The 21,071-nt window shown below is 37.7% G+C and overlaps 1 protein-coding gene across 1 annotated transcript in view; it reads left to right on the top strand.

Moving 5' to 3' along the window:
- Window positions 1-21,071, top strand: part of stk32a (serine/threonine kinase 32A) — a 72,154-nt gene that overhangs the window by 12,191 nt on the left and 38,892 nt on the right. Inside the window, exons 3-4 of the mRNA XM_002936707.5 lie at window positions 17,831-17,886; window positions 19,856-20,007. Coding sequence (XP_002936753.2) covers window positions 17,831-17,886; window positions 19,856-20,007 — 208 coding nt within the window. The remainder of the gene's footprint in view (window positions 1-17,830; window positions 17,887-19,855; window positions 20,008-21,071) is intronic.

Raw genomic sequence — 21,071 nt, 5'->3', positions numbered from 1 at the left:
TTAATAAATTCATAATTTTTTCTGTTATATAGTTAATTTGGGCTGATTAGTTCAACCCCTTCAAATGAACCCCAGTGCACATATATACAAACACTTAGACAGGCCTATCTATACACTCACATACATAAACTATATATACCAACATAGACTTGGATACTATGCTTTTTCAAGAACTCATCCAGGTCCCTCTTAAAGGCATTAACAGAATCTGCCATTACAACATCATAAGGAAGGGCATTCCCCAACCTTCACAGCCATGAAAAACCACCTTCATTTTGCTGTTGCCCAAGTGATGTTAGTTACATGAACCATCCAAACCCCATCCTTTTGTAAGTCCCATCCCTTTCTGTATTAATTGAGACCTGGGTCTAATGAAACACAGGACAGGGATAAACCTTCCTAAGCCACTCCATGCTCTATGCATCCTGGCCTGATGTTTACATCTGATTTTTTTGGTGCAAATCTGCTATGCATATTGACGCAACCCATTATGAAAACCTTGAAATTTCTGACATTTTTAGGGTGGCGGTAGCTCCAGGGTTTCACAGTATTAATAGGCTCAGTTGCACACAATTCAGCCTAAGAAGCAGGACAGACATAATGGCTCTTTTTTTAACTATACAAAGTGAATGACACCAATATGCACAACATTTGTGTCCATTTCAGCTCAACCACACCTGTGGCTTCATTTATAAATAAGCCTTATTAGCCTTATCCTAGCTGTACTCTCTATTACAGCTCCTGTTCTAGGATTCAACTAGAGGAACATAATGCATATTGTGGTAGATTGCTATAAAACAATTGAACCCTTTTGTTTTGTAAAAGAAGACATCCAAAAGGTCATTGTACCTTTAAGCTTAAAACCTGTCAAGGAGCTTGAGTCCCATTAAATTGTCAGTCTCATTGTAGCACATCAGCCTCTATATTAATGTACTGATTGCATGACAGATTGATTACAAAATCTGCCTAAGCAGTAATCAACATAGCTAATGCTAATCTGTCATTTCAGAGGCTGTTGCTAATTTTGCCCAAGGAAGCTAAGGCAGAAATACCTGTCTCGCACGCGTACGGGGCTTCCATTCTGAACACAATCATTTCTCACTCAACGATTTGTTTAAAGAATATTGGTAAATTAATACGAAAATATAACATTTTTCAAGGATGAATAACCCTAGAGACCATGTGGTATGCATTAATCAATCCACTCCAGGTATCATTTTGCAAATGGAAGGAAAAGGAATATAAAATATATTGTATATCTGGGTCTTGTAGGAAGCATTTTATTGCACCCCTGATGCTTTGGTTCACTGTCCTGTGGTTTATGAGTTTCTGTTTTAAAAGTTAATATAAGTTAATAACATTCAATGAATGCTTGGTAATGTAGCACTACAGAGTTTAGCATTTGGCTACCAAAAATAACTGCAAGATGGGGCAAAAGTAATATTACATTTAACTAAACAAATATTGAATGTGTGCTTATATAAAGGAAAATGGAAGATACAAAAGTAGTTTTATTCATGTAGATAGGCCATCTTATGATATAAAATCATAGTATTTTGCAGGAAATCTTTAAAATAATGGAGCGCCAATGTAGAGAATTATTATTCACTGACCAGCCCAACATTATGCTTACACTTTTTGGCACTTTCTTCTGCCTGTACTATGGCTCATGTGCCAAGTTCTCCTCATGCTGAGTAAGCTTTGCTCACACCAGGGAGCTGCAGTGCTATTGAGGCAGTGCTAGGAGGGTCAGTGATGAAGCACAGGTATCTCACATGACCTGCTCATCATCGGTGAACCACAAGAAACGAAGAAAGGACAGGACAGTTGCAATGGAGTGGTGCAGGGAGTTTTACATATGAATTGTACAGCACAATTTCTGATGGAGCTTACTTAAATTCTGCTTTTTCTTGTCTTTCATGAAAAAATAGGAAACTTGAAAACACAATCACTTTTTTTGCTGATTTTTTTAATAAAAGATTTGTTAGAGTTTCAGAAACTCAATTTCAAATTTACAATTGTTGCTGCAAAATTCTCAAATCATTGTAGAAACTTCACGCGTTCATAAATCTGCCCAATATGTAAAGTCTCAGTAGCAATCTCAATAAAGGGCTGCGGAACGTGACAGTGATATATAAAGAATAAACATAATGAGCTAACAGAGTGACAACTGGGCAATTGTTTTGATGGCTGGGTGTGGAGTGGGTTACCTTTTAAGTTTAATTTTAGTATGTTAAAGAATGGCCAATTCTAAGCAATCCTATGCAGCTGAGGCAAGCTAAACCACCCAGGGAACACATATATCTGCATCCATTACATTAACCAATAATAAAACTCCTTGCAACTACTATTGTCTGCACCCAGCCTACTGGGGTAATGTAATAAAAGGCACCTTGTTTTCCCAGGAGCAGTAACCGATAGCAGGAAATCATGGTACCCAGAGACACCACCTTCTGGAAATATAACTTAAGGTGCTGGAAAGAACTCTGTACTTAGATAAAGTATAAGTTGATGAACTGGTCAAACAAATACAATATTTACACTTTTGTAACATTAAAATCACAGGCAAAGGCTGTATTATAATACCCAAAGTTCATGCAGGCTGCTACTGGGCAAATTTAGTGCCTCATATTAAATAACCCCAATATCTGGTTGCTGGGCAGACTGTTCTTTTGCCAAGTAACAATTATAGCATTCATATGCATGTTACATAGACTTCTCAGCATTGTCAGTGTCAAATTTTGGTCCATAAGAAAAAAACACCAGATTTTTTTCTGATTTCTAACACCTTTCTCCAAAGCTACACAAAATGACAGTTAACTCAAAATCCACTATATTATAATTGAAATCATAGTCCACCATTGGTATAAGAACTACTGTTGTCTGCACCCAGCACATTGAGGTAATGTAATAAAAGGAACTAGTTACAAGTTATCAGCTTCAATTTACTGGTCACCTATTTAAAAGCAAACATATGATATGGGTTACTGCTACTTGGCAAATTTAGTGCCACTTATTACATAACCCCAATGTCTGGTTGCTAGGCAGACTATTCTTTTGCCAGGTAACATTCATTCATAATAGCATTCATATGCATGTTACATGGACTTGGCCTATGGCAGAAAAACAGATTTATTTATCTGAATTCTAACACCTTTCTCCAAAGCCACACAAAACAACAGGTCACTCAAAATTCACTGTATTATAATGCAAATCATAGTCCAGCATCAGTGTAAGAATTAGCGTTTGAACTTGATGGACGTATGTCTTTTTTCAACCCAACTTACTATGTTACTATGTTACTATGTTACTATGTTTGATATTAAAAGTTTGGCAACACTATACTAAAACCCATCTGACATTTAATTATTTCCTTCCTTGGTGGAACAGCGTGCTTCTTCAGTTTCTATAGATGAAAAATAAAACCATCATCCTTTCCTAAATGATAGGGAAGAAAAAAAACAACATAGCGCTTGGAGCTTAATCAGTACAATTCTGCACCGCAGTAGGAGTATTTAATTTCAGTTTCATTATAGGTTAGGCTGGGCCTGACACCCTTGGGAACTTACTTGTTCCTTGTTATTATTCTGTTTAAGTCCCTATTTTTGATCTGCCACAGTTGTTATTTTTCTACCTCCTTTTCCTGTGTTGCTGTTATAAACAGTAGTATGAAATCATGGTACCCAGAGACACCATCTCCTGGAAATATAACTTGAGGTGCTGGAAAAAAGATGTATTATAATACCAAAAGTTCATGTAGACAAACTTTAAATTGCCATATAATATCGGCACCCTGTGAACATGTCTTCTTTCTCTTGCACTCACAAAATACCTTCAGGTTTTAAGACTTATTATCCTGTTTTAAAGGGATTCTGTCATGGGAAAACACTTTTTTACCAAACACATCAGTTAATAGCGCCCCACCAGCAGAATTCTGCATTAAAATCTATTTTTTCAAAAGAGTAAACAGATTTTTTTTACATATAATTTTAACATTTGTTGTAAGGCTAGACATATTCTTAGTTTCCCAGGGTGCCACAGCCATGGGACTTGTGCTCTGATAAACTTCAGTCACACTGAAGCTGCAAATTGGAGTGATATCACCCTCTACCTTTTTCCAACAAGATAACAGCTCTCTGACACCTGTTGCTAAAAATTTTTTTGCAGCAAATGCAAAATGCCTCACCTCGAGGTAAGTATCTTAACAGCAATCAATAGCAAAAATCCAAGTCCGGCTCACCAAAGTCACGTTGCCTTCAGTTATAGGAAAACTCCATAACAGCCATGACAGAATGCCTTTAAAGGAGAAGGAAAGTCATTTTGGTATTTTACTGCCAATAGATTTGCCACCTAGAACAATATATTTATTCTGCAAAAACCATTACCATATCTGAGTAATCAGCTTTAGAAGCTTAAGATAGCAGCTGCCATTTTAAATAGCTTCTTACCTGCAGTCTAGCCGTTATAGCTCATATCACACATTCTTAAGGGAGGGGGAGGGAGTTCTTAGCATTCTGGTGGGAGGGGGGAGCAGGAGAGGGGAGAGAGGAGAGAACTGCCCAGACTCTGGCCCCGGGAATTAGGGATGTGTCTGAGAGAGGAAGTCAGACACTGCAACATCATGTTTACAAAAAAAGAGACAAGAAATCCTGTGTTTCTTTTGATAGAGGACTCAGTACAGCATTACTGTAAGTGCTTATGGTTGAATTTACATAGACCTTTCTGATAAAGCTTACTTAGTTATTACCTTTTTTCCCCTTTAAGTCCTGTTTACATATATATATATATATATATATATATATACACAGCTGTAGTAGAAAGCACTCACGGCTTCAATTGTTCAGAAATATCAAAAAAGTTTTATTGCTCCACACTCACATCGACGCGTTTCGATCCACAAGGGACCGTCATCCTGACGACGGTCCCTTGTGGATCGAAACGCGTCGATGTGAGTGTGGAGCAATAAAACTTTTTTGATATTTCTGAACAATTGAAGCCGTGAGTGCTTTCTACTACAGCTGTGTGAATATCTTTGGTGAGCACCCGGCGTGTGGCCTGTGATTGGTGAGTGCCGTCAGTGGAATAGATATATATATATATATATATATATATATATATATATATATATATATATATATATATATATATATATATAGAAAATAATCATCTGTGGCCAGCACACCCTTCAATGTTTTATCAAAAATGTATTGAAAATATATTGTTAAAACCGACGTTTCAGTCCCCATTAGGACCTTTCTCAAGGATCCTTGTAGTATATATTTTAATCCTGACAACAATAGAATTACTGTTATCAAATGATCAGCCAAAACAGAGCCCTACAGATTCCAGCATTTTCTGACTGTTGGGAGTCTGCAGAATGGGCATCTCTAAACTATAAAGTATTATACTTATAGGAACTGATATTCACATTTCTGGGAAGGAATCTCTTAACTTAGCAAATGTTATTAGTAATATAGGTTTTATGATAAAATACATTAGTAAGAAGTGACCCTATACATAGGTTATATCATGTTAAAAAATAGAAGCAACAAATGTAGTTTTAAAAACCTCTGAGAGAAGTGTAACTCATTTCATGCAAAAGTAGGATAGGACTGCGACTGCATTGTACAGTCCTGGTTGCACTTTTTCTCCTCTGTTTCCCATTCTTACTTTTCATTCAGACAGTAGATTCCTAGACTAGGAAGACTCCTATTTCGATTTGACACCTATTGAGACTACATACTTGCAGGTACAAGACATATGTTTGTGCTCCCATTATAGCCAATGTGATACCCCCCCCCCCCCACACACACACACACACACACACACACACACACACACACACACACACACACACACACACACACACACACACACACAGCTGATAATAAGCTAGCAAGCTGCAAACTCAAAAAAAACATTAATGAAGCCATCAGCAAACTACTCAGCCAGAACTTCAAATCTTGTGCAGTAGCCTTCACAGGCGTGATTGCATTACTAGTATGGACAAGCCCAGACTATCCTACTACTTCATAAAATGCTAATATCCAATCTTCTACAGTGGTGTCTTTGGCTGTGGGTCTTATGAGAAAAAAAGATTCATAAGAGTCATAAGTCATAAGAAAATACACATTTATGCAATATTTTTCCAGGTTAATAAACAAAAGATAGAGCTTTAGTTAGCTTTAACTGGTTGGCTTGTGCTAACTTGCATTATATTGTTGGTTAGCATCCCTGATTATTAAGAAGACAGGATATGATCTAAATAAATCAGTGATCTGTTATTTGGGTCAGGCTTTGTGGTTGGCTCCATGTGGATATTTAGTTGTTGTATTTACTTCTGATATTCATTGCATAGGTGCTTTTATCCTGCATGTTGAATATTTTATATTATCATATTTTGGATTTCAGCATATAGGTAACCATATAGTGACTGATTTATAGTGGGTGGTTCAATTGTTTGTGTATTTAGGTTTAGTAATTATTTAAATAGGATTTACTGTACACCAAGGGGCATATTTATTAGTGTGTAAGCCAATCTGACCAGAGATGTTGCACATAGTAACCAATCAGGTCTTTGCTTTTGTTTTCTAACATGTAGGTGGTTTCTCCAATCTAATTGCAGATAGGCTGCAATGGGCAACATAAATGGTGATGTTGGCTTACACTATATATTATATACGACCCCATATATCTATAAAATGGGTAATCACATAACAAATTTGTTCACAGTACTCCCATAGTAGTCAAGATGCTCAAATGTGTTAATCCAAACAATTATTATATCCTGTGGTTGGTTTTGAAGTGTAATCAATGTGTACTCATACTTTGCAGCAATCATTTTTGTATTATTCATGAGATCTTAATACAATAATACAATTAATACAATAACATGTATTTTACAATAAATGTATATATTTTGCAAAATCTGAGTCCTATTAGTCAACACTTATTACCTAGCTTTACCGTCTACTAAACCCGTGGACAGCTGCAGTGCATCCAGATTGCATCTTGCATTTCTAAGGAGTACATACTGTAGGAAGCACAAAGAGTGTTTATTGGTGCTTGAAATCGAATGTGTTTAATCAGAGTTGTTAGTGAGGCTTTTTGATCATTAGAGTTGAGGAGGACAACACCAGCCTTTTAGGTAACCAAGCATATAGCATTATGTTTTACTGCAACGCTAAGTAGTTTACTGTTAATATCTCTTCCATCGTGGACAATCCTGGGTTATATTTTCTTGAAAAGTGGACCAGTCAGTGTGCTTGTATTCCCACAGTAAAATACTGATTTTAGTGTATTGAGTTCAACCATTGTGACTTCCCTTAATTTCTTTCTAGTACTGTATTCTTCTGATAACATTTCCAGCTGTTAGCCTGTGCCTTGGAGATCTGTACAAGTGTGAATGTGCTGCTCAAGACAGTTTTAGAAATAGCAAGGGCAGGAACTGAGCACTACAAGGGTACAGAGTCATACAGGTCTCAAAATAGGCCCTGCCATTTTAAGTACACAGTGGCCCAAACATCTCCCCACAGGCCCAATAAACAGTGACTGTTTATGGCATCTTACAGCAGCCCCTCTGGCATTTGCCAGAATCCACAGATTGCCAGTCTGGGCATAGATAGTCATATGGATAGAGTGGGGCTAGAATGAGCAGTTCATATTCCTATAAAGATGAATAAAAGGGGCTAATGTCCCAATGTATTCAGCTACATGACATGCCTGAGTATATGCACACTTAATAATAGTAGGATGGTCACCAAAAATATCCCTTTTCCCTTACAGAGTTGGTATCTAATCATATCTGCTGTGTTATTTTTTGTTGAGCATACAATGCACTGTACATGACGACAAGCATGGGGGTGCTTTAGGCTTAGGAGTTCCACTCCAGCAATGGGCAATGGCAAGCAAGATGTTTCAAAGCATTTACAAAGTATTTTGGTGCAGTCATGGGAACACGAGAGTGACATTTGTGCTTGAGGAGGCTACCAATAAAAAGGCTTTCACTGGAGAACTTTAATAAAGTCACCAATGTTGTTGAGAAGAAAAAGTGTGCAGGTAATACTGCAGCAAAACGACAACACCTCCTAATAATGAGAAGGCAGATGCCAAGATTTTATTCTGTGACAATTTACAGAACATCACATCTATACAGAATCCTAGAATAATAACAAATAAAATATTTTTTTAATATGTTAAATAAATAAGGATAATTTGGGTGGCAGGTATTGACACATTTGTCTCATTTCGTTTCACCAAATAATTTGTGAAACAGCAAAAAAATGTAATGAAACATATTGAAGTCTATGGGGCAAATTTACTAAAGGTCGAATTAAAGACAATTCGCATCACATGTGTGTCAGCAGGTCATAGATCAGTAGGTGGGGTGGCAGATCAGTGGTGGGGGACCCCCCCAAGCTCTCATCAGGGTAACCCAATGGGCAGTGTATGATATGTACTGCCCATGCCTACTGGTCCACATGTCCATGGTACAGTGTACCCTGCGGCCGACAGGGACAGGGACACATTATCCACAACCTGCTGGTAGACGGCAGGGCATGCCTTCCTGGCCAAATAATGGTGGCTTAGGGGCAGCACAAGCCATCAACTAGTGGAAGGGGTCTGCATCGACCAGCTGGGGGAGAGACATGGCTTGCGGGCAAGAAACTGGAGAAGGGGAAATCTCGGGGGACAGGGGCCACACAGGAGATTACAGTGAGGAGGAGGAGGGGGCTGCAAGAGCGACAGAGCTGCAAAGTGGCCACCTCCAGCTGTGATCTAAATCCTCTTCCCTTGCTCCAGGGAAGCAAGAACCACTTCCCTGAGGAATAAGAGGTGGAGGTGGACAGGAAGCACTACTGCCCTGTGACCTACCACTTTGGTGCTGCTCCTAATTTCTTCCTCCTCCATAAGGAATGCACTCACCATCCCTGTCTGCTACTGAAAAATATCCTGGATATCCCAAGTCCCCCTCAGGATCAAACAATAATGGGGACAGGGTATCCCCCAGGACTGAGAGAAGGAGAAACAGGAATATATTCGCAAAGAGTTATCCCTATTATAGACTTCAGAACACTGCACCGTAAACCCTCATCGAAAAATAATTGTCAGGTAGTTTTATTGATCAGGAATAGTAGGGAAATTAAGACTTAGCTTTTATTACTGAATTTTAAAAAGAAATAATTTATCACGAACACAACCCAATTAAAAACGCGTAAAGTGAAGTGCAACTCCAAAGAGAACTGTAACACGATATGAGGCTGCTCAGAGTTAACCAATCTCCTTCAACACGCTACAAAGTTTCACCTTACAAAGTAGCCGTTATGCCTCAAATCTCCCAGCCATATAACATCAGTTGAAGAGAGAATGAGGTCTGATACTATTGTAGCAAAAATTGTTACCAAGAAGGAGAACGAAAGTCTAGTTTCTTTGTGATCTAAAATCACTGTTTAACCGAATGGGGGATTCCACCCCCTTATTATTAAGTAAAAAGTACAATTCTCTTTTAACATCAGGCTATCATAAAGTAATTGAAGTGTCCAACAGCCCTAAGTAAGGTGTAGGTAACCCTGTGTTTCAGCCCAGTCTCTTATTTCTAAATTGCAGCACCCCCGCTTCTTAAAATGCACATCAGTCGTGCAACCCTTATTAACCCGCCCTTCCAGCCACCGAGCCCCACATCAACACTCGCTCCTTCCCCCCTAACGTCTATAATAGGGATAACTCTTTGCGAATATATTCCTGTTTCTCCTTCTCTTGCTTCATAATTTTACTTCAGTTGCACGTTACCCCCATACTCAGTGTGGACGGTGCTAGCTCTCCCCAATTTTGTACTATATCCCCCAGGACTGAGCTGACAGGTGACACCACCTCCTACTGCTCACTTGTGTCTGCAGCAGATGAGGTATTCTGGATGAGTCTACCACTGCCTCTGCCTGCTGCATTTGTATTGGTTACATAATGGAGGCCAAACAATCTGGCACAGTCCTGCATGTGCAGGTGTCCCACTGTGACCCAAGTCTGCTGCTGTGGCTGCAGTTTCAGCTGTTTCTATGCAACATTGCCCAGACTAGGCACAGCACGTGGGCTGTTGTGGTGTAGCATGCCAAAGGGGGTTTTGAAAATTTGGGAGAAGGGAGGAATAATTAATAAAACACTAAACTACACTAAACCCCAAAAAATAGAAAATCAAAATCAGCAAAACAAAAAAAAGATCAGCAGTAGCATGCACCCACAAGGGATGAACACACAGACAGACAAACGTAGCCATGATGAGGACTCTTGGGTCTCACAGTGAGCAGGCAAGCAGGAGAGGGAAAGCAGTTAAACCCAAATCCACAACTTCCACTTATACTGACTCAAACTATTCACTCAACAAATGCCTGCCTGCCTAGCTTACTAAGTGACAACTCTCCTATGCTCCTTCTCCAACCTCTACCAACAATGCCCTGAGTAATGGCCGCCTCTGCACCTCCTTATATAGACAGATCTTATTGGTTGATGTGGAAGGGAAGGATAAAATGGCGTGGCATCTTTCTTCACTCTTTCTTCACGCTTTAAAATGCGTCTTTTTTTCTCACAAACTAAGCGCATGGTGAATATTTGCTGCAATTTCAGGAGATTTGTGCCGAAACTGTACACACCAGAATTTTTCGCTCATCACTAGTGGCAGGTTTTAAGCAAAGCAGAGGCAGGTCGTCTGATTAACAGAGACAGGGAATTGCAGTGACTTGAAATAGAATTTTTCCCTTTAATTATATCCCATCCAGTCCTCTTCCTCATTGGCACTGATTAATTTCTGTCATGCCTCAATTTTGCAGTAAGGAGAAATTATTTTTTTTTAGTATTTCGTCCTTGACCTTGATCATCCGAAACAAGTCTCTTCTTTTAACTGCTGTTCTTGGCAGTGACCTTTCCGGTGCTAACATGGCACTCATTTTATAATACAAAGAATTGCGGCAGTTCGTTCTTTAGTGCATGGTAATTAACCATCTATCAAACTTCAATATATTATTTGGATGCTGTCTTTCTAAGAGACTGCTTGATTAAAGTGCACCTTGTGCCTTCATCACCATTATTTATAACTCACCAGCAAGTTACACAGCGTTTTACAATAATGTATAACAGGGGTTTGGATTTAACAAACAAGGGTATTTTTATTGTATAATACATCTTACCTATTTATCTACTCTAAAATTATGGGCTGTTCAAGGAGACATTTGCATTCCTTCTAAATGGGTATTGTCTGCTAGAAAGGGGGGGGTGCTCAGAGCATTTAAGTGGCACAGCTGAATGGGTAGCAAATGAGTAGGGATTCATTTTTGGGCGTGGGTGTATTTTTTCTGAGTATATGCATAATTACATAGTAAAACAGTCACATTTGGATTTTTTTGGTATGAAGCAATGTGATGCTCCTCTGTCCAGAGGGGAGCATGTGAACTTTACATGATATTAAACTATTATGTTTTTAAAACAATGATATGTATGAATGTAAGGTAAAGGTATGGGATCCATTATCCAGAAACCCATTATCCAGTAAGCTCCATTTTAAGCAAATAATTCAAATTTTCAAGAATGATTTCCTTTTTCTCTGCAATAATAAAACAGTACCTTGTACTTGATCCTGACTATGATATAACTAATCATTAATGGAGGCAAAACAATCCTATTGTGTTTACTTCATGTTTAAACGATTTTATAACAGACTTAACTTATGGAAATCCAAATCATGGAAAGATACTATATATGAAAAACCCCAGGTCCCACGCATTCTGGATAACAGGTCCCATACATGTACTTGTTTGGAGGTCTGAATGAGCCATGGGGTCCACACTTGAGCATTTTTTATTTACCATGATCCAATTCAATTTAGTATGGGATGTTAAAATGGGGAATACTTTATTATTACCCAATACGTTATTATTATTTAGCAGGTACCATGTACTAACAACTTCCTACTTTTACTGTAATATTTAGTGCGCTAGGGTATTAATTGAACTTAGTTGTAGTTTCCCAAAATCTGTGACCATGCAGTTGCGTTAATAGTTACATTTAATTCCCTCTCACAGTATCTCCTGTCTCACAGTATCTCCTTTATATGGGTGGTGATGGTATGGGGATTCATTTTTAATAGACCAGTCACCCCCTTTATTCAACATGAGTTTAATGAATAAGGCTTGTGCTGAAACATGTTTTCTGCCTTGTGTTTTAGTTAAAGGGGTGGTTCACCTTTAAGTTAACTTTTCAATTAGTATTTTTTTTTTAGTTTAGAATTATTTGACTTCTTCTTCTGACTCTATCCAGCTTTCAAATGGGGGTCACCCCAGCAGCCAAATGACTATTGCTCTGTGAGGATACAGTTTTATTGTTATTATTACATTTTATTACTTATTTTTCTTTTTCGAGGTTCTCTCCTATTCATTTACCAGTCTCTTATTCAATCCACTTCCTGGTTGCTAAGGTACTATGAATCCTAGCAACCAAATAATTGCTGAAATTCCAAACTGAAGAGTTGATAAATAAAAAGTGAAATAATTAAAAAAACACATATAATAAAAAATGAAGACCAATTGCAAATTGTCTCAGAATATTACTCCCTGACCGAGCCCTTTCAGAAATATTTTTGTGCAAAAACTGAAAGTGAATCCTATTCAACCTAGTGTATAATGAGCAGCTCCTTATCTCCCAGCCTTACAATCACCTACGGGTGTTTGCCACTCACAAATTACAAATTTGAAAAAAAAAACCTCAAATGGGCAAATATCTCAATAATTGCCTTTCTTTACATAAGTAAACTTGCTGGGGAAAATAATTATTCTGAATAATCATGCTGAAGTTATTCATTCTGTTACTTGATTGTGTGATTGACCCCTGATATTCCCATAACAGGACTGTGGCAAGAGGCAGCCAACATTATTGAGAAAACCTACATCATAGGCAGAATCCTAAAAAGGATAACATGCTCGGTTCCAAACACACCCAGCAATCTTTTTCTGTTAAAATAAGTTAGCAATGACCTAGAAGAAGTGTAAAATAAAAACATGTCACTGCTTGTCACTTTGGATCTGTTATTTCTCTACTCTACATGCAGCTATGTACTGCCTGTGAGTGGTTTTTGGACAAAAACATGCCAAATGCCGTCATATTCCTCTATCTAATTGATTGGAAGTAAAACCACAGTGAAATGGGAATTAGCTAAGTAATATCTAGATCTGTCACACTGATGTTGGTCAGATTTATTGTCACATTAATTAGAGGTGATATCTTATTTAACAGTCTACTTTCTGTTTGAATAAACTTTATTTATGCATACACATACTTTATATGGAGGGCAATTAAGACAGGACTCTAAAATAGAGTGACCATAATATGTGTAGATAGGTGTTCTTCTCCACTGCTCAGCAATAATCCAGTGAAGCAAAAGAGATCTTGCCATCATCAGAGCAGAAGGAAAGAGTGGAGCAGTGGAGAAACAAATGGTACTGGGCTCCCTCCCTTGGGCTTCTGTGTCAACAGGAATTTCCTATAACTTGGTGTCTCTCCTAAAGAAGGGCACACTCTGGTCTTCCGTTACTAAATTACTTTTTAATATAGAAAGAATATTGACCAGCTTGGGGTTTGAAAAAAAAAGATGTTGATTTGATTCAAAAAGTTATTGTTCGGTAAGCTTAGCAGATATGTTTGTATGATCATTTTGCATTCGGAGGAACTGTATCGATCTTGTGATTTCTTAGGGCGTGCCAACAATTAACACATTTTATGTTCTGAGAAGGGTGTAGAAAATCCCTTACATATGAAGACAAACTAAAACTTTCTGGAAGACTTCCCTATTCCTATATAAATTTCCATAGAAAATGAAACGCTTTTTTATGGGTTAGTAACATCAGAGAAACAAAACCTTTTACGTAATTATTTCTCAAGATTCTTTTTTACCTTTTGGTGGAAAACAGAGATATATTAAACACCCACTAGTGAATTTTAGTAGATACTGAAGACAATTCCCCTTTAAGTGTCTTGGAATAATCTGGCTAACTAAATCAGAAGTCAGCAGCATTTATCTGTAAATACTGCACTGAAGCAAAATGTACTTTGTAAGGCATCAGCGACCATATCTGTCAGCCAGCCAATGCTTCTCTTTAAGTAATTGTATAGCTATAGCTTTTTACCAACAACTGGCAGATTTCCCTCCTATTTTCTTCTGTCAGGAACCACTTAGGGAGCTTTGTACAGATTAGCTATTGAATCGGGCAATGGAAGAGGGAAGCTGGGGATTTTTGGAAGTGGGCAGGTGGTATTCTGAGAGAAAAGCTCCTGGGATATAAATAATCAGTATGTGAAAAGCAATCGGCCAATCAACTGTTCTACATATTGTGAGTCCATTGTCTCAGATGGCACTTGCTCTTCTGCTGTGTCCCACAGGGATTACTTTTCTTATGTGATTTAATTGCTGTGGAACTGTGACTTTGTGATACAGCCTTCACCAGAATTGTTTCGGAAGCACAAGACCACATAACATAGGGCCCAACACTTTACTTGCAATCTGTTCAGGGTGCTATTTATCTGGGTAGAAAGTGCATGAAGGTTGTTAACATTTGTAAACATGTACTAGCAATATGTGATCCCACTACTGATGATATATACAGGAAACTTTAAACAATAGAGTTAGGTCCATAGAATAAAATGGACACATGGATCAGAAATCACAGGGTCCCATCAGTAGATTCATCTGTAGAAGTCAAACTGCCTGTTAATCATTATTGTACAGAGAAAGTACCTGGGGGACATTCTGTTCATGGTTAAGAACCACAGGTGAAAAAATAAAAAAAGAACCACAGGTGCCCAGTTTTTTAAGAGTTTCCCTTGAAACTGTAGAAAGTTACAATTTAGCTGTATCTCACTTTCCATCAACACTTAAGCAAGGGCTCAGCTGACTAAGAGGGTTGTATGTAACATGTGTTCTACTGGTAAAGCAGCCATGGCAAAAAATAATTTCACTTGAGAACTCTTGTTCGTTTAAGTTACACTAGTTAGTACAGGTATCGGACCCCTTATCCGGAAACCCGTTATCCAGAAAGCTCCGAATTACGGAAAGCCTGTCTCCCATAGACTCCATTTTAATCAAATAATTTAGAATTTTTAAACTGATTCCCTTTTTCTCTGTAATAATAAAACAGTACCTTGTAATTGATCCCAACTAAAGTATAAATAATCCTTATTGGATGCAAAACAATCCTATTGGGTTTAATTAATGTTTTATTGATTTTTTAGTAGACTTAAGGTATAGAGATCCAAATTACGGAAAGACCCCTTATCCGGAATACCCTTGGTCCCGAGCATTCTGGATAATGGGTCCTATACCTGTATTTGTTTTTTAAATTACTTGTGGCCTATCCAGGTGCCTTGTGTTGTTACACAAACCTGTTCAAATACTAAAGACCACAATGATTCCCAGAAAAAATAAATAAATCTTGCTTTAACAATATAGTCACATCAATATGATCTCGTTGGGCTATTTATGTCTTTACTAAGTAACTAGCCTGTCATATACAGTTAAACAGCATTGTATATGCAACTAAATCATTAAAACATTTTTTTTTAGATTAGTTATCATAAAGAACAAGCAAAAGACAGCATATGTTTATGTTTGGTAGCAAAGTCTCATGGGAAAAATCTTTAGGAGACACAGGAGATTCATCAGAACAGGCCCTTCTGGAACAATCGCATTTCCTATTTAAATTTTTCCCTGGCCAACAACTATTGCCTCTAAGTCAAATAGCATGTTTGCACAACTAAATGTACTTGTTTCAAGGTCAGATACCTCCTAATATTGATAGCAGACTGCTAGGACCAATACAGTATCCCATAATAACTTTATAATATTAAGCATATTACTTGCTTCCGAAAATTAGTATGATATGCACAGAATGTTGCAATACCCATTCCTAGGATTCTTATTAAACTGTATTGTTTTACTGCTCCTTTTTTAAGCCTATTGAAAGGGGGGGCGACCAAAAATCATCTTATATAGGTCCCAATTTTGCTCTGTAGATTTAGATCAGCAGATCCATGGCAGAAACAGTTTTCTGGTACCTACTACACTGCTGTTGGATCGAACCCATTACATCTGTTTGCTGCCTCTCTATTCTATATGGTGCTGTGAACAATGGCCACCAGGCTAGATTAGTAAGAGACGCACATTAAGTTGCCATAATATATCTTTCTGCTCTAACAAGGCAGTGTGGCCTCAGAAATAAGTACAGAAATAAATGCAACATAATTCTTTAAAATAAGTGCTCCCACTTACAACTGTTGTTATATATATATATATATATATATATATATATACACAACCTTGTTATAAGTAACTAGAGATTGTAGCTTACAGTTGATTGTAGCCATTGATAAAGACTAAAGTGGGTAGGGCAGCATCAGAATCAATATCCATCTATCAGTATTCTAATGCTTTAATGTCCTATTACTATAAATCCATATGCTTTACTCAGACAATTTCCATTGGTGAGTTAAATTGCAATCATTTATACAGGGTGTCATGGGCAAAGGAATTGAACATTATGGGTCATGTACAATCTTATTTTCCACTTTCTAAATGCTGGCAGGTATTCAATGTCAATTTTATTAAACTGCTATTTACACTTTGTGCATTTGTATTTTACCAGCAGTGTATGACACTGGCTTTCAAATCTTGGCAAGTGTTCAGCAAGTCAATAAAATACTCTTGCTTCTATGTAAATCACAAGCACAGGCCATGCTAGACATAAAATTAACACATTACTAATATCCTGCTATCATCTTCAGATAAATGTTAGTTTTGCGAATAAACAATTAGTGTTTCAAGGCTACACTTTATTCAGAAATAAGTACATACATGCAATGGCCTCAGGTTTCCAAAAGCATGTATGTGTAAAATTGCTAATACAACTCATAATACAGAGATGAGTGAAGGGTTAAATATGAAAATCATGTAGCTCAGAGACCTACGTGTGGCCCATGAATATGGCACTGCCTGCTTTTGGCTGGGAGAGCGGTTTCCAGGAGTTGCCCCCTCCCACCCACTACCTGCCATTCAGATATGCAGGTTAGGGAGCACCAGCAGGACCAGGCCTTAATGGAGACCTGTACTTACTGCCTGCCATATTCCTAATTTAAGTGGTTAACTTTGTAAAGATATTCCCCTTGCTTTCAGATTTATCTCTTATCCTCCCTGGAACAATTCAGTCCAGAACAGAAAAAGAGCTTGTCAGAACTGTAAATCTCCCTATTGACTTGCAACAGGCATTACCTTTATTAGAGTTCCAACATCCCATAACTAAAGGTACGAGCATAGGATCCGTTATTCAGGAAGTTCTGGGAAGGTTATGTCCCATAGACTCCAATTTAATCAAACAATTTCCATTTTTAAAAATGATATAATGAATCTTTATTGGAGGCAAAACAATCCTATTGGGGTAATTTAAAGTTTAAATTATGTTTTAGTAGACGTAAAGTATGGAGATACAAGGTATGCAAAGACCCCTTATCCGGAAAGCCTCAGTTTATATAATGTATGAGAAGCCTTATTTAACGTGTTTACTTCATTTATTACCCATCCTTTCAATGCAGCATTGGTTTATCACTGATTGCTTGTAATACAATTTGCTGCTGTACGCTGCATCAATATTTGGCTCTTAGATTACTGATGGGAGTGAGGCAGGGATGGTAAATAGGTTCAGAACTTCAGGCTCAAGATTTTATTTTAAAGTGACTTTTTAATAAACAGATTTGATTGGTATATATACATGTCACTAATATTTTTCATGTCAATTTCTTACAGTCAATTTTAATCATTTTGAAATTCTGCGAGCAATTGGAAAAGGCAGCTTTGGAAAGGTGAGTGCCCATTTGGTTTAGCAGTTTGGCCTTAGATAAAATACCATTTTCCAGTGTGATTAAAGAGCCTGGGACTTGAACACATCAGTCAATTAATGGGCATGTATATAAGTATATATATATAGACTGTAATTCTATTTTTGAAAAATTATTTCCTTTTTCTCTGTAATAATAAAACAGTGCCTTGTAAATGACCCTGACTAAGCTGGATGAATACATACTGGAGGTTAAACAATCCTAATCATGTTTACATGATTTTTAGTAGACATGGTATGGAAATACCATTATCCAGAAATCTCTTGATCCCAAGCATTCTGGATAATAAATCAAATACTTCTAATATATTGTAGTGTATTAAAGATACCCAGGAGACATTTATATGACAATGTTAGCAAACATGTGAGTGACACTGTTTGATGTAAACATTTCTGGTCCCTGAGCCGACTAAGGCACAGAAATTCAGCTCTTAAAGTTACCAGGAGCGGCTTGCCCTGAATGAAACTGAAAGTACTGTATAGAATTAAAATTAGTAAAGATGGTGGTAGAATGAAGAACTGTTTAAGATTTGAAGCATGAATTGGTTGTCAGTGTTAGTCTGCAGAATATGTAGATACCAGGGTTATCAACTGAATTTTTTCTGATGGGGTAGTGATTGACTGGATGCGTTAATTAAAGGAAAATTATACACCCAGAATGAATCCTTGACCAACCAATAGTTTATATTATATTAAGTGACCTATTAAAGACCAAACTGGAATATATATTTCAGTAAATATTGCCCTTTTACATCCTTTCCCTTGAGCCGCCATTTAGTGATGGGCTGGGTGCCCCCTCAGAGATCACATGGCAAGAAATAATGCAGCTCTAACTGTAACAGGAAGAAAGGCAGAACTCTGCCCATTAATTGGCTGATGGGGCCTCGCATGTATGTGTGCCTTGGCTTGTTTGTGTGCACTGTGATTCCTATGATCCCATGATGCAATTTTCTATTTAGGATTACAGAATATACTACTAAAAAGTATATATTTATGAAAATGTTTTATTTGATGAAGCAGGGTTTTACATATGAGCTTGTTTATGCAATATAATTTTATAAAGACCTACATTGTTTGGGGCTATAGTTTTCCTTCAATGGGATTGTGTCATAGTTTCTAATGTCTAGTTTTTAATATTATATTACACTGGGCGCATTGCAAATAATTCATTCTATCATTAACAATTGTACTTTTGAACCAATAAATTAATTGTTTTAGCGGGCAGCCACCTTAATCCATTATGCATGATCCTGTGCATGATCCTTTTCCTCCAGATGCAATAGAAATTATGTTTCTATTTCTCCTGCTATTCTCACATTTACCATAGGAATAGCATGGGCACATGTTTAGTAATGCAGATGATTGCTGAGTTAATTTTAAACTATGCAATGCTGAAACCTTCTCCAGCGTTCAGGTAACCTGATTTTTGGAAAGGTATGGCTATCAAGGTTATACCCACTGTAGTTTACCCATTTAAAAATTAAGTAAAAATCTTAATAGGAACTGAAGAAGTCACTCGGATGAGTGGTGAAACGTTTTCAAGAAAAACTCAGAAAAGTCCAGTTGTTTTAGACTTAATTCTTCTAGATACTGTATATCATGACCTGGATGAATGAGAATCTTCATAGACTTAATAGGAAAAGTAGGTAAAAAGGGGAGATGCCGTAACCAATCAGTTTGATATAATTCCCTCTGAGGTGATTGATGTTGAAGAAACATGAAAGTTTATTTGTGGCTGTGTGTGGCAAAATTACCCTGTTTGAGCTCTCGCAGTTACTGTGTGATTAATAATGTAAATTAATCATACAGGTATGGGATCTAGTAAACAAAAGCCCATCATCCAGAATGCTCCAAAATACAGCAACAACATTTTTCATAAAATTTTCAGCAAACAATTTTTCATGTTCTAATGCTTTTGTCTTTTCTCCTTCCAGGTCTGCATTGTTCAGAAAAATGATACAAAAAAAATGTATGCCATGAAATATATGAACAAACAGAAATGTGTGGAACGTAACGAGGTTCGAAATGTTTTCAAAGAACTGCAGATCATGCAGGGTCTGGAGCATCCATTCCTAGTGAACCTATGGTGAGTCAGTGTCAGCGCTGAAGGCAATGATGATTTCATGCACTTTGGTTTTACAGTTGCACTTGTTAGAGCCAGGTCAACAAAAAAACATGAAAGCCAGCAAACCCATGGTGTGCTCACAGCATAGGTTGATTTTCTGAAACAGAATCACTGAACCTGAAAAACGGAAAAGAGCCGAGAGGCATATTTATGAGCTTGTTTTGCGTTATCAGCAAAACATATAAAAAAAGTAAAAAAATGCACAAAGTAAATGTAATGTAAGTGCATATTACAAACTATATTGAGGGTTTGAAATCTCGTCACAGCTTCTATTAAATTTAACTTGAATGGCCTAAAAGTAACATGACCCACGCATCAACCTACACTCACTCACCTCACTTACCAATAAAAACTGCGTGACGATATCATTGTTGGAATGATAATGGCCACAGCTTTTTTATTGAAAAATACAACAGTGCAAAATTTATTAAATACAATACAAAATTGGTAAACATGTATAAACATAAACAGTACATCAATATAATAAGTGCAAAACATTACCATAACCAAAATTACTGACCCCGAGCCCCTTGCCAGCCTGCCCTTCCATAACCAGCCTGAGCCATGTTATCCTCCAGCCGCCCAATCCCTAGCTCGGAGGTTACCCGCTACCAATCCGTGACCTGTCTATTTAGCCATATCAGTACCCACCCAGCGCTTTTTAGCGCACCTTTCGTATTCCATCCACCAATGGTCACCCACCTTAGGGGTTAAACCATCCAATATACCTAATCTGGCATACCAGAACAAGCTTACCCCCTGACAAGGACTGACAAGGACCCGCCAAAGCTGTGACAACTACCATGACGCTGTTTATCTGCGCCACTTTACATGCATTTCACCCCCATTTTTTTTTTAACTAAACCCGTGTACCCCTAACCATCCATGGCCACATATGTGCCAACTAGGAAACAACCAACCCCCAAGCTAACCCCCCACTAAGGGAGGGTGGGTGGGGACCTTTCCTCTGCTGCTTCTTCCACAAAATGGTGGATAGCCAGCCCTCTCTGCACTACAATATACCC

The sequence above is a fragment of the Xenopus tropicalis genome, chromosome 3, assembly GCF_000004195.4.
Source record: "Xenopus tropicalis strain Nigerian chromosome 3, UCB_Xtro_10.0, whole genome shotgun sequence".
Classification (NCBI taxonomy): Eukaryota; Metazoa; Chordata; class Amphibia; order Anura; family Pipidae; genus Xenopus; species Xenopus tropicalis.
The sequence above is the reverse complement of the archived record's forward strand: the minus strand, read 5'-3'. Positions and strand labels throughout refer to the sequence as shown.